Raw genomic sequence first — 15,211 nt, forward strand, 5'->3', positions numbered from 1 at the left:
GTGGGATTGACCGTCACATTATAACGCCCCCACGGCTGAAAGGGCGAGCATGTTTGGTGTGACGGGGATTCGAACCCGCGACCCTCAGACTTGCAAACCCCCCAGTGGCACAGCGGTATGTCTGCGGACTTACAACGCTAGAAACCGGGTTTCGATACCCGTAGTGGCATTAATTGTAGTCTAGAACTATTTAGCCCCCTAGTGACACAGCGGTATGTCTGCGGACTTACAACGCTAGAAACCGGGTTTCGATACCCGTGGTGGGCAGAGCACAGATAGCCCATTGTGTAGCTTTGTGCTTAATTCCAAACAAACTAGAACGATTTTGTATATAGCGTGTCCATTTAACAATATGGAAAATAAGTTTTCTAAAAGTACAAATTGTTATACTTTTTCTTCCAAACTAAATGTGTGAGCAAGAGACCCGTTTCCAAAATTTTCTGAACTATACGAACGCTTAAAACAAAGAAAGAAAAAAACATATTCATAAAAAATCAGCAATATCACAAGATAAAGGAAATAAACTCAACATATAAATTTTTATTAATAGAAATCAGATAATTTAATTATCTTCTTCGTCTATCAGAAAGTGAAGTACTAAATAAGATTAACATTTTGTGTTGTGTTTGAGTTTCTGGATTAGGCACTTGTTACATTAGTGCACACACTTTATAAGTTAGGTATTTAAAGTACTTGCTATTTCCCGTTTGGTGTGTTTGATTTGGCATTGCCTGCCAAAAAAATAAAAAAATAAACCACTTCGAGAGTGCTTTCACGCCTCTCGTTCTTTATGTAACGCATGCGAAAAATAAGGCAAAGTGTCAAGAGCTATTTTGACCTACTGTAAACTAAAACACTCTTGTCTGTGTAAGTATCAGAGCAACATATATAAATTCAATTTTTCAGTTGAAGATATACCATAAAACAAGATATAATTTATTAGTTTTCTTTTCTGATTCACAACTACTATAAAAGTGTTGGTGTGTTACATTATTTTCTGATTTCACATTGAAATTCTGAACTTTAGTTTAGTTTTGTCTTGTACAACAGGATATTGTTTCGCCACTTCTTTGTTCATGCGGATACCTAAGTTAATATTCACTTTCCTTATTTTTTTATTTCAGATCTATATGAAACTTATGTTTGATTAAAATTGGAAAATACATTCAAACACGTAGCTAACCACTTCGCGTATCTAGTTTTCAAAATTGGACAACCCAATACTTGATTGGGTGATAATTTTGTATGATGAAGTAAAAAAATTACCTTACCTTATATAGTTTATCATGTTATCTTTAAATTACTTGCTTAAATACGAAAAGTGACCTTGATAAAAAGGCAAGCCTTTGAGGGTGATAGCTATCCTCTAGTTCTGATTTAAATTATTCATAAACAGCTCGTGCGATAAAATTATAAAGACAGAAGTGTATACATAGATACATTTAAAGAACATTTGATGTGTTCAAAAAATCTAAAGCGCGTTTAATAAATTAACCACAACGTTTGAAGCCGAACCAGTATCAACTGATTAGAATTTTGAGCTTTTAACTCTATCAATTCGTGCACAATATAAGTTTGTGAGATATACGTTTACGTTGCCACACACACACACACACACGCACAAGATCAAAACAAGAACGTGGGCAGTTGTTAACCCTCAAATTATGGACTTGTTTTTAAAACCTTCAGCACCAGTCAGGTCCATATTTTTGCCTGCTATAACATTTAATGTTAATAACATTATTTTATTTTCCATGTAAAATAAACAGGATAGTTCAGCAGTAATTATTTGGATTATCTGCAATATTTATCATACTCTTTATTTCATTGTTTGGGGGTTGTATGTCATTAGATACCATATAACCAACAAAGTCATGGACCTGCAAGCAATTAGATGCATAAATAGCTTAAAACGTGTTTAAAAAATCGATAAAGTCCGCAGCGATAATTTTCAGGTTGACTCAAAACCACTTGAACTTTAATTTAAAACTTCAGGGCAAAAATACACACTTGTTCAATCCTCTAAGAAGTCACCTCTGAATGCCTAAATTAACGAATACTGCAAGCAGAACACATTTATCAGTACTGCTTCATCTGAAATACGAGCGTAAGTACCAACCACACCAAATCAGTGAAAATATAGGTGTTCATCAAATTCGATAACATTACGTCTGTTAACTAACAACATCCAGCACTTGAGACTTGGGCTACAGATATTTCATATCTGTGATCTACTTAGACAGTTTCGCAACTGACTGTAGTAAGAGATTAAGTATGTATGAGTAAATAATTCTGATATCAAACATTCCAGAATCTCGACCATTCATAAAATATTCTACACGGTGATGATATTAAAAACAAAGAAAGTAAAACATATTAGTTAAGCTGTGCTTAGAAAATAATACGTATTAACATTTGTGCATAAGAACATGTTTTTGCAATGCAAAAATCATCAGTTGGGTCAAGTTGTTTTAAAAATTGAATATATACAATAGATGGTAACTTTGATATGACTGTAGAACATGTTCTGTTTTAGCAATTCGTCTATAACTGAACAAAAGCAAATATATAATTGAGTACCAAAAGTGGTCACCACTAACCACTCCAGGGATACGAAAGTGAAACGTACTTAGATGCAACAAGTTTTCTTAACAACTGAATTAAGAAATTAGCCCACTAACTTTTGTGAGTAAAGCACTTTTTAACCGCTCAGGTTAGCAATCTCTTATAAAAAAAGTTTCACCCTAAAATGTACCAAATAATAATGGTCTGAACTCTTAACTATAAAATCAATTGGATTTTCCCCAGTTTCAAGAAAATAACCTGTGAATCTGCTGTTTAGAACTCTAGTTATTCCGCGTAAAATAGCTGTTTACAAACGAACGGATGTACAACGTCATCGTTATATCTCTCAGAACCTTTTCGGTCGGGAAGATAGAAGTGATAATTATTAGCATATTGAAACTAACTATAAATATTAAACAGGGAATAAAGCGAAATCACAACCATTGAAGTAAAAAAAGCGTTTTACATGTTATATGTATAAATTATTTATAATAAATATTTCTTGTTTAGAGCAACACCTGCTGTAACAGTTGCAATACTTCTTAATATTATTAGCTTAAAACAACCAAGGCAGCACCTTGTTCTAACACACCAAAACAGAACACAAAATATAAATGGAACTTTACTTACCATGGCATACACATTTCAAACACCCTTGTTTCTTTCTGTATATACGGCTTCGCTTCATTTTTAAAAATAGATAGTAAATTGTAGCTTACGTGAAAAAAGAAAACATACATTATCTCCCAGAAATAAGTGTGTGCGCGTGAGTGTGTGTTTTGAATATAGTAATTATGGAAATAGGATATTAATATTATACAGGATATTAATATTACATAGGATATTAATATTATACAGCAATGTAATATTTCTTCAGTATGACCTCATTCGTGACACTTGGTTTCCTTAGGGCTTAAAAAATCCATAACTTCTAATTGAATTGCTTCTAACTCTTATAATTAAATTCGCTCGTGATTGGAAAGAAACGTTTCCATCAAGAAAATTTTCAAAGAACCGGTCGCTAAACCAGGTGAAATTGTGAAAAAGATTATGATGTATTTGTTATCATTTGTTGCTTTTATTAAAATGTCACTGATGAAGTCCGACATATATATAGCTGGAAACTATGTTTTCAGTTATTGCAGTAGACTTTGCATTTAACTATCAGACTTTTCTTATGTACCTAAAGCAGTTAAGAGAGCGAGAGTGTGGGCTGGGGCATCTGTTTATGACCTCAAAGACCCAGTTTCGAATTTGATATATGTGTCTAGGAAGCATCTTGAAGGAACCTTTCGATATATTATAGTACTTGTTTTATTTAAGTTGTCGACATATTATATAACCTGACGTAATAAGTTTAACAGCTACTAGGTTTCCAGGGCAACTATAAACCCACACACATGGTCATGATTCATTTGAAGAACATTCTGCCCACAGAAAGGCTTTGTAACACCCGGAGTCATTGAAAACATCAATGAATGTAGCATTAATAGATTGGATGATCAGGAATACACATTTTTGTTTTGCATGTTTTATTAATAATTTAAAGTGCAAGAGTTAATCAAGAGATGTCTTTTTAGTAACATCTAGATTGACTAATTGACACTGGTTGAGGCAAACCTTTAAGCATCTGATGTTGTCAATGCTGTGCCAGTAAGCGGCACTTATGAAATAAAACCAGACAGCCCCCTGAGCGTTGTGATGGGTAGGTTGCCAACCACCAGATAAGGCTCTCTCCCTGTCTCCCTAGAGCGTGAATGAGTCACTTGATGAACAAGGGTACCGACTTTGGTTAGAACTACCAGTAGGAGGTCTCTGGCAGTGATTCAGTGCTTCCACTTGGTAAATCATATAGACGTGTTGCGCTTAACGACTCTCTGCTCCTAGGATAAGATCGTTTAGTCGCATAAAAACTCTATGCTTTACGACTTTCTCGGTTTTCTCTTAACAATTCGAAAAAACAGCATGATCATGATTTTACGGTACTTTTGACATGGGAGAGCTGGTTTCCGTTAGGCTTAATAAGCTAAAGCCATTATAAGTTAAGTAATGTGGGCTTTAGTTACAGAACGATGCTAAACATGGAAGACTTACATATAATTGTGTTTAATAGTACGTAAGATGTGGTTGTTGGTCACACGATAATTCTATAATAGTACAGCTGTAGTACTTAAATTACTATTCTATTAATTAAAAAATTATTATCAATCTTATTCAGCTTTTCGCAGCTGCGTATTCCGTAAACCTTGCTAAAAACATTATTCTCGTCGAAACATTTGGTATTAAAGTTCATTTTTGGCTGTATTTGTGGTCCTTCCGACATCCTATGTGGACAAGCTGTTGTGCAGTAATTAAATGTTTATTTATTTATTCTAGATATTTTACGCAAAGCTACACGAAGGCCAATTGCGCATAACCGTATCTAGTTTTAAACTAATAGATTGGAGGAAAGACAGTAGTTAACAGCAACCACCGTCAACACTTGGGCTACTCTTGTATGACCGAATAGTGGGCTGTTATCACCACTCCTATATCGCACCTACAACTCAAAGCTCAGAACATGTGTTTGCGGTAGTGAAATGTGAGCAGTGAACCATAAGATTCATATTCTGGGCACGCTAACTACTGGGTAACAACCGGTCCATAATTAAAAGAACAAAGGTTCTGGAACCAATGCAGTCAATTACCAAACAGATTGTTACATCTTAAGTTTGGTTATAAACAGTCTTGTCTCTGTGCTAACGTGCCCTGGTTCACATTGATTATTCATAATTTCAATACGCATTATTTGCATATACACTCCAAATTACAATATCGAATGTACAACAAAAACTAAAACATTCCTAACGAAATATTTGTCACTCTATAAAAAAGGCATGCTTATGAATTGTATTATAGCCTATCATTTTGTATACTACGACCGATCTTGTAAGTTTTGATTTTGGAGCTCAAATCTTGAAAACCAAAAATGAGGATCAGGTCAGCGTTACAAACCAGAAACCAATCCGTGCTTTATAAAACCTCACAGAAAAAAGTATTAATTTGTACTATCATTTTAAAAGATATGTGGATATATTCTGTCTAAAAATAATTTATATGTATATGAAAAAAGCACAGGGTTACAGTGTCATAACTCTTAAGTCATAAACGTGACAAACTTGTAAGAATTAAACCCACGGATACCTTGGTTATTATATAAAATGAAGCATAAAATCGTCGCTCATGGTGAGCTATAAAGGCACCCTTCTTTGGTGGGTCAGTAAACATGTTATTCACTAAAAGATAGGGGGTAGAGACCATGAGACCCATATCTTAGTGTTTGTAGGCCATCGAATGAGTCATCCTTAGAAACTTCTGAACTACTGGTAATTGTGTAAGTGGCTGCGATAATGATAAATCAACCTATAAACAGGAAGGTTTCATATGATTAATGTCAGGGAAGTGACAAGAGGACCGTCCATCAGATGGGTTGCATTGTCTACTAGGGATGGCTACCAGTTTGTGAGGGAAATGCCATCTATCACACTTACACGTTCGATAAGTTTTACTTAATAGTTTATTGTGATTTTCTAAGTAAAACGATTTTACTACACCTTCATGGAGGTAAACATTGAATAAGAATGAATGTTCTTAAGTCTTCAAAGACGACATAAATTTTTTAAAGAATGTAAACACACTACCTTACACAATGTCAGAAATGTTTTATAGTTAAGCTTTAAAAATACATTCAATAAGTCTTATAGGCTATATTTCTTTGAATTGCAGTTAACCACTTTCACAAACAATAATTCTCCTTGGGACGACCATACTTTTTTGGTGATAACCATTCATCTTCAATTAGAATTATCTTAAAATGAAATACAATTCTTTATTTAATTCTAATCGGATTTGATTGTAGGAAAACTTATTGCTTCTTCGTTTACTCGTTGATTATGTCAATATTCCATGAAGCTTCGACCAGTTTGTTTCGAAAGTTAATTTAATAACTTATATTAAATGTCTTCAAGAATAGAAATATATTTCCTAAACGTTCCTAATTTATAAATTTTAAAGTTACCTTACTTTATTACCTATTACTGAAGTTTGAAAAACCAGAGGTTTGGCAGTAAATACCTCAAGGTTTTAGAAACGAATATACTTTACAGATACGTTCATTTGTATAAACAGCCTCATTATGTTATAATTTCTCTCATGGAAACAAATATCAAATGGTTCGACATAACAAGTTGCTCAATTTTCCGTTTTACAGATACTCTGACTTGTATTTATAGACTGCTTTAAGATACTCTGACTTGTATTTAAAGACTGCTTTAAGATACTCTGACTTGTATTTATAGACTGCTTTAAGATACTCTGACTTGTATTCATAGACTGCTTTAAGATACTCTGACTTGTATTTAAAGACTGCTTTAAGTTACTCTGACTCGTATTTATAGACTGCTTTAAGATACTCTGACTTGTATTCATAGACTGCTTTAAGATACTCTGACTTGTATTTATAGACTGCTTTAAGTTACTCTGACTTGTATTTATAGACTGCTTTAAGATACTCTGACTCGTATTTATAGACTGCTTTAAGATCCTCTGACTTGTATTAAACAACAGTTGGTGCACATCTATATATTTGAATATAAGCAGAGTTAAAGGTATCATATTGTTTATATAAGCAGTAACAGTTTAGTTAAAGAAACAAAAGACTAAGCATTTATATCTCCACCAGTGTACACTAATTAATGTTTCCTACATTGATCACTTTTCCATTTTTCTCTCAAAGTATTAAAAGCGTCTTTTATAATACATGGTCCTTTTAATTTCACACACGCACGTATATATATATATATGCTTTATTTAGGGTTTTCTATTTATTTTATGGATCAAAATATACTTTTCCTCCAAAATTCGTTAAATATTTCTATTCAGCTGGGCAACATTTCCAAACTAATCCTGGAACAGTTTCTAAAACACATATGTTAGCGTGCCAACGTTCGAATCCAGGTTTTGATCTCATAAAATCTTTTTCCGAGTCCATTCTTTTAATGACATGTAATAATCCACACTCACCTTACAATGTCCAGCGATGCACACTTTGTCCATCGATGTTTCAGCCGAACATGATGTTCCATCCTCAACAATCTTGGCTAGACGAGCGTAAAATTGATAACCAACTGGTCTACAATGGAGTTCACATTTTTCTATTTCTGTAAGTTAATAAAATATCATAAAGACCTTTCATTTGATAAGAAGATGGACAGGGCAAAGAAGCATGTTACTTAAACAACGACACCCAACACTCATCAACAGAAAAATATATCTAGCTAGTGAGATTTCACAAGAAGAATGACTATACATAAAAATATTTGCATCTCAAAATATTCAACTAAATAATACATCATAATCAATAATTATGCATCGATGTTTATGTATTTGGTTAAATGTGTTTAACTGCTCTATAATTATATAATAGTAGACGATGTTTTGGTAGTTAATACTTATTGATATAGCAATAATCAAGTGTTGACTTAATATATATGCACAGTCACTTAATAAAAAAAACGACATAGTTACTTGCACAGACCACAGGATTTATTAAAAAATAACACAGTGAGATAGAAGTCACCCAGGTAAATCAGTATCCTTCAGAATACCAACGTTTTATGCAACCAGGTACATCAGTATCCTTCAAAATACCAACGTTTTATGCAAACAGGTACATCAGTATGCTTCAGAATACCAACGTTTTATGCAATCAGGTACATCAGTATCCTTCAGAACCCTGGGTAACAAGCTATATTGGGGGAAATCCACAAATCCATTCAAGTGAGAATATATTCTGTTGCTTCTTTCTTGTAGAAACAGCTTTTTATCCAGCATAAACTGATCTACATGGTTGCATAAACGTTGGGTCTTCTGAAGGATACTGATGTACCTGATTGCATAAAACGTTGGTATTCTGAAGGATCCTGATGTACCTGGTTGCATAAAACGTCGGCATTCTGAAGGATACTGATGTACCTGGTTGCATAAAAACTTGGTATTCTAAAGGATACTGATGTACCTGTTTGCATAAAACGTTGGTATGTCAAACCTCATCTGTTTAAAGCCATAACTACTGAACTGTAGCCATATAATACAAAACATCAGCATTTTAAATTAAACAAATACTTTTTCCCTCGCCCTCCCAGATACCAGTGGCCATAAATAATCTTATGATTTCAGTTTCTTGTTATGTTAGGTAACAAAGTAGTAGCAGTCCATGGAAAGCTATTATAATATTTCTGAGAACTTGCAAGTGAAAGCTAAGAGATATTATCAAATATTATAAGATATTTGATAATATCTCAACCACACTATATCTACCATATCCAGTACCGACGAGACTTTTCGATTAATACCAGTGCTCATCAAGCCATCTGGGATAATATATAGTAGTGGTCTAGGCTTTGCTTATATCATCACATCTTTGGCGCCATGTTAGCTAACATAACAGTGGACCATGGCAAGTTACTATAATCCTCTTTGGCGTTACGCTAGCTAGCATAATAGTGGCCCATGGAAAGAACTGTAATACTGTTGGCCATTAATGTAAGTTAACAAAAAATGGCTCATTTGAAACTATAGAGAATAAAAAACAACGTAAAACTTTCGGGACTTTTTATAAAACACGGTATTTTAACGGAAAATAACGGAATAGCTTTCGTAATTTTAAGGATATTCCGCAAGTATTCTCTTTATTAAACATATTCTTTAAAATATTTTCTTTCAAAATCCAGAAACTTTCCTATAAATGTCCTACCTGTGCTTTTTTCCGTAGTTTAACGGATTTATTATTATTTTACAGTAGTCTGGTTGTAACATGAGCTAATATAATATTTTTCAATACAAAAAGAAAACGTTGCTGGTTGTTACGGTTATTGCGTTTGTTATTAAATGAGCCAGAATAATAGAAAGCAACATTGTATAATATCTATCCAAACTGCAGTAAATAAGACTTTTTTTTTCTAAAGTACTGCCCACTTTCCCTCACAACGGCACAACGGTAAGTGTGAGGGCTTATAACTCTAAATATCGGGGTCAGATATCTCTGATTGGCACAGTACTGACAGCCTATTCAATAGCTTTGCGGTTAGCAACAAACAAACAAACTCGTTTTTATATGCATACATATAAAGAACTGAAGGACAACAGGGGACCTATTGGTCCATCTAGGCCATCCCATCCACTAAATTAAACTTTCAAAATGAAGATAAAACATTCAAAGACAACCCTTATTATTTAAATATTTATCAAGTCTTCCCTTGAAGTCCCTTAAATTAATTGCATCCACCACATCTGAAGACAATGCATTTCAAAAGCCAAACAGCCTATTAGAAAAAATAAAACTGTTTTATCTGAATAAGAATCCTTCCTTGCAAAATATATATGTATCTCCTAGTGCTACCATTCTCACCATTAATAACGAAAAAAGATTATGCAACACTATCAATTATTTTAACAATATTAAACATTTTAGTCAAATTCTCTCTAATCCTTCTTTTTGTGTTCAAGAGAAATCCAGTTTTTAACCTGTCTTCGTACGACAGCCTTTCTATCCCAGGTAGCCATCTTCTGAACCCTTTCCAACAACTCAGTGTCCTTTCTAAGGTAAGGACTGAATATAAAAATTTAAATGTGATCTAACCAATGACAAATACGACGAAATTCTAATCTTTTTAAGTTTGTATGGAATATTTCTGTAGATAAAACCTAAAATGGTACTTGCCCTCCCACTAGCAACAACATATTGCTTGGATAGCTTAAGAGACTGATTAAACACCAAAATAACTTTTTTCGTTGTGTTGTTAAGGTTATTCCCGTTTAAATATGATAGTTATAATTCAAATTATGATATCTTATACGCATTACCTTGCATTTATTATAATTAAAATGATCTGCCATTTATTCACCAACTCACCAAATAATCTAAATATTTTGTAAAGCGGCAACATCCTCCTCATGGCAAGCAACACACAAAACCTTAATATCATCAGCAAATTTAAGCAATTTATAGACCATTCCTGCATCTATGTTACTGATTTAAATAATGATAAAAAACATTAGGTTGCAACACTGAAACTTGAAGTACCACATTTATAACAATTCCTTGCTTTCTTCCATCTAACCAGTTCTCTATCCAAACAGCCAACCTATCCTCCACACCTACAAAGATATTTTTTTTATCAAGCCTTTCATGTGACACACTGTCAAATGCTTTCTGAAATTCCAAATAAACCAAAATCACCCCTTTACCTTCCTCAACATAAGTAGCAACCTCTTAAAAGAATGCCAAAGGATTATTTAGGTAAGATTTTTCCCAAGTAAAACCATGCTGACTATCCAATAAAATTTTAAACTTCATTAAATTAATTTCCAAAAATCTCTTTTCAGTCTTTCAAAAAACTTTTCCGCCACTGATGTAAAACTAATAGGCCTATAATTACCTCCCTTAAAAAGAGGAGTAACATTAGCCAGCTTCCAATATTCTGGCACCTGCCCACTATTCAAGGATTATTCAAAAATAGTAGCAAATGGCTCACATATCAAATCTTTAACCTCCTTTAAAACTCTTGAGAAAGCATTATCTGGCCCAAGGGCTTTATCATTCTTTAAACTTCCCTTTTTTTAACAAGCTCGAAATTAATGTGATCATCTTGTTTCCATCTAGCAACTGTTCAGGAATGTGCTTAAATCTTCACTTGTCAGAAATTGAAAAAAAATAGAATCTAATAACCCAACCATTTTATATTAATTAGCTATGAGCCCTCCTTTGTCATCCTTCAAAAGCCCTACTCCCATTCTAACATTTTGTTTGCTTTTAATATATTTAAAGAAATCATTACTATTAATTTTTATATTTTTAGGCAACCTTTTACCATATAGTTTCTTGATTTCCTAATTTCCCGTTTGGCCAACTATCTTGATCTTCAATAATCCTCAAGTCGCCTATTATAGCATTAATTAAATTTTATCCTCTAAACCCTTTGTGAGCCAACCTAATTTTTTACTTGCAGCCTCTTATTTTTCTATAAGGGTTTTTATGTGGCTTATTTTATTAGAGTAAATGTTACTGCACATGTTAGTTTGGCTATATTTTATTGTGTGGCAACGTTTTAAAACCTAGCACTGAAGTAAATGTACCTTGTCATGATTTGCTTATAAGTAGCTCGTGTGTATAATCAGTAATTTTATGGACTTTGAAAATTCTGCCATGAATATTCGTCCTTTGATATGACGTAATAACGGGAGCTAATTGTGATAATCAAATTATTCAATTTTATTGATTATTTAGAAAATTAAACCTTTATATACCCCATATATTATCATTTTTAGGTTGGCGATTCCACCATTTTACTATACAGAAATATATAAAATGTTGATGTATAAATATATGAAGCCTTATTATAGTATAACTAAACAACGCTACGAGATACTGGAACACCCAGCTTTAAGTTACATCACGTACAACCCCCAAGATAGCACATTATTATTCCACCTAGGGCTTTACGTGTGGTCAAGTAAGATGACAATATGTTTTATCATTATTATTATTTATGTTTACTAACATCTTTATAGCATGTTCTCAAAGACAGTTTCTTACTATCTCATGACTTCTTACCACCCTTCTGTATTGTTTGAATACGTAAGTGTAAAATATATACAGATGTTTTTGTCCCAATAGTCACTGTTAATCACACTTCCATTTACGACAGAAAATCTTCTATAAACACTTGAATGGCTTTTATACACTTGAGAAAAAGTTATAGGGCAAAGAAAACAACTAAGCATTACACACAAAAAAGATAAAACAATCCATACTTATAAACGCAGTTAAAGTAAGAAATATTCTTTAGATTATAACATTCAATGATGTGATTTATGAATCATAGATTTAATTCTACAAATTTTTATTATTAGAATTTTTATCGACGAATTACAGCTAAAGAGTGCATGTTATTGGTGAATTCGAAATATAACATTTTGTCGTTAATTTTCCTTTTTTCTAATATTTTATTTCATTTCTTATTTTTGGTGGAGCAGTTAAACACATGAAGAAAAAGAAAACGAATTACCGAATCAAAATTCTTACCTTTTATGTATGGCACCCAACGATAATACCTTCCTCTGAAGTTTTGTCCATCAAACGTGGCACACTGCTCCTTCCTGTGGTCAAGTGAAAGTTTGCACGGCTAGAGAGAGAAATGTGTAAACCTTTTTCTTAAGAAAACCCGGAAAGTTACTAGCAGATAATTTATAATCTACAACAGATTTATCTTTATTCAGCTGAGCTGCCAGAATACATTTTCTTTTCTTTTTTGCAGAGATAGGACAAATTTCTTTAAGTCGTTTAATTTACTCCAAGTAAAAGTTATTTCAGGAAATTTATAATTGTTCGGTGTTTTTCGTCTTTTGTACACTCGTAATAACATCATTTCGAAAAATATAAACAAGTAAATAAGGAAATTAACTCGGTAACAGCATTTTAAAATAAAGAAATGGGTTATTAACTTTGTGTAACCAAAACCAAATTAAGATTATCCAAGAAGGATTATTATAATCTTCTTTCTTTAATACATAAATTACTAAAGTGTTCATTTAGTTCCTGTAAAAATATCAACAAACATTTAAACAGATTAAAGGACAACAGACGATACCATTACTTTTTTGGTAGTGCATCCATGTCTCGTAGGCTTACGAAATATCTCTATGTTTTGTTTTTCATTAGTTACTGAAACATTAAGCGTATGAAAATACCTTTAATTTTGGAAAAAATACTCCTCTACAAATGTCTTCAGAGCTGTAGAAATGAAGTTCATAATCAGCGTTGGTTTAAATTTAAAGCATATCACATTTTGTTTTTATTTTGGATTGAACAACTAGCATTCCACTAACAGCTTAGTTTGAATGAATGGTCTATTTAAATTCAATGAACGAAATGTCGAGGTGAATGAAATACAAGCATTGACTCAAAAACTGCATTACAAAAATCGCTTATATAAATGAAAACAGTACGAGTTACGTTTTTGAAGAGCACTCAAAGAACGCCCAAATAATGGCAGAATAAACATACCTAAACGGCATTTAAACACATTATTATTAATGTCAAGTGAACCTTCCCCTAAACGTTTGATATTATATTATACAGAAAAAGTAGATAAAAGTGTTCGAAGTGACATAAGAAATATGTAAAAGTGTTCTATGTAACACAAAATGTAAATAAAAGTATTCGATATGATACAAGAAGTAAATAAGAAACTAGTTAGTGAAAAAAAAAACAAAATCTTCACACTTATTCAATGAACCCAGACATTTTTTAATCTGACAATGAATATTTTATAAAATATTTACTGTACTGCTTCTGATGAGCCCGAAATAACCAAATAGTGAAACACGCCAATGCAAGTATGAGCCCGAAATAACCAAATAGTGAAACTCGCCAATGCAAGTATTTTCCCCACAAAAACCTTAATTGTTACCTTAATGCCACAAGATACTTTCTCAGTCGAGAGAAAACAGTTTAATAAAATATTTAAGTATGACACAAATATTTCACTGATTCAGTCGATCGACCTAAATCTTCTACGCCTACTGACTATGTAGGAACTTCTATCATTAAACAATCAAGTTTTAAACAAAGCTTTGCTGTTCTAGAAAGTGATTTCATATACTGTATCTACAAGGTTGTTTAAGATTTGGGGATTAAAGAAATAGTCAAATTAATTTATCTTCTACGACTGAGCGACTTCATATAAAAACAATATATTTATAATATTTAACAAGGCGGCATATATGAAAAAATTATATATATATGAAACAAAATAACTACTGTACTAAATAAAAGCGAGGTATTTAAATACCTACCAAAGCTAAATTCATATAGTATGTCATCCAATAGTTTAATATTGTTCGGAGTTGAGGAAATCTTTTTGAGCGCCAAAATACATAAAATGTATACATTATTCTCAATACTTATATTAAATGTCGAAAGAAAAAATGATAAATAGCAGTTCTACACCAGTTTTATTAGAGAAACCTTGAAAATAGTGAGTATTCAGTTAGTTCGAGAAGGTGTCACAGGTTTTATTAACATGCACAACGAGTTATTTCAAGTACATGGAATGTTAAAAAGTAAAACAAGGGGGTGATGGCAGATGTTACTGCATAAGAGCACATCGTATGTAGATATATGTATGTGCGTAAAATACTTTTTTATTTGTTATAAAATTGCTGGTATACAACACCGGCGCTTTTTTAACACGTGCGTGTACGTGTGAAACGTTATGCATTTCAGATTTTAAACAGACTTAGGTTATTCTCTAGTGAATTAGTTGGGAAAAGAGAGATGATCCTGTCTATTCCTTGACGTAAGACGGGTGTATATGTCATGGTTGTTAACCAAAACATGAATGTCATGGCGCCAGACGTCTATACCCCTGAGGGTGTGGATGTTTATTGGATGTAATTTGTCATTCAGTTTGAAAACTTTCATTTTTTTACGAACGTGTAAATCATAATGTACGATTTTAGGTTTTCACCTTTTTAAACCTTCTACTTTTTATCAACATTGCAACTTCGTTACCATTAACGTAACAGCACTGTGACCTTTTTGTTT

The 15,211-nt window shown here is 32.7% G+C and overlaps 1 protein-coding gene across 3 annotated transcripts in view; it reads right to left on the reverse strand.

Annotated features, from left to right (window-relative positions):
* The window catches only part of LOC106464866 (thrombospondin type-1 domain-containing protein 4-like), a 152,302-nt gene that overhangs the window by 23,395 nt on the left and 113,696 nt on the right, over positions 1-15,211 (reverse strand). For all 3 annotated transcript variants that reach the window (XM_022392658.1, XM_022392657.1, XM_022392659.1), the window contains exons 5-6: positions 12,689-12,788; positions 7,627-7,763 (exon numbers count right to left, since the gene is read on the reverse strand). In XM_022392658.1, the coding sequence (XP_022248366.1) occupies positions 7,627-7,763; positions 12,689-12,788 (237 nt within the window). The remainder of the gene's footprint in view (positions 1-7,626; positions 7,764-12,688; positions 12,789-15,211) is intronic.

The sequence above is a fragment of the Limulus polyphemus genome, unplaced genomic scaffold (genome assembly GCF_000517525.1).
Source record: "Limulus polyphemus unplaced genomic scaffold, Limulus_polyphemus-2.1.2 Scaffold1765, whole genome shotgun sequence".
Lineage (NCBI taxonomy): Eukaryota > Metazoa > Arthropoda > Merostomata > Xiphosura > Limulidae > Limulus > Limulus polyphemus.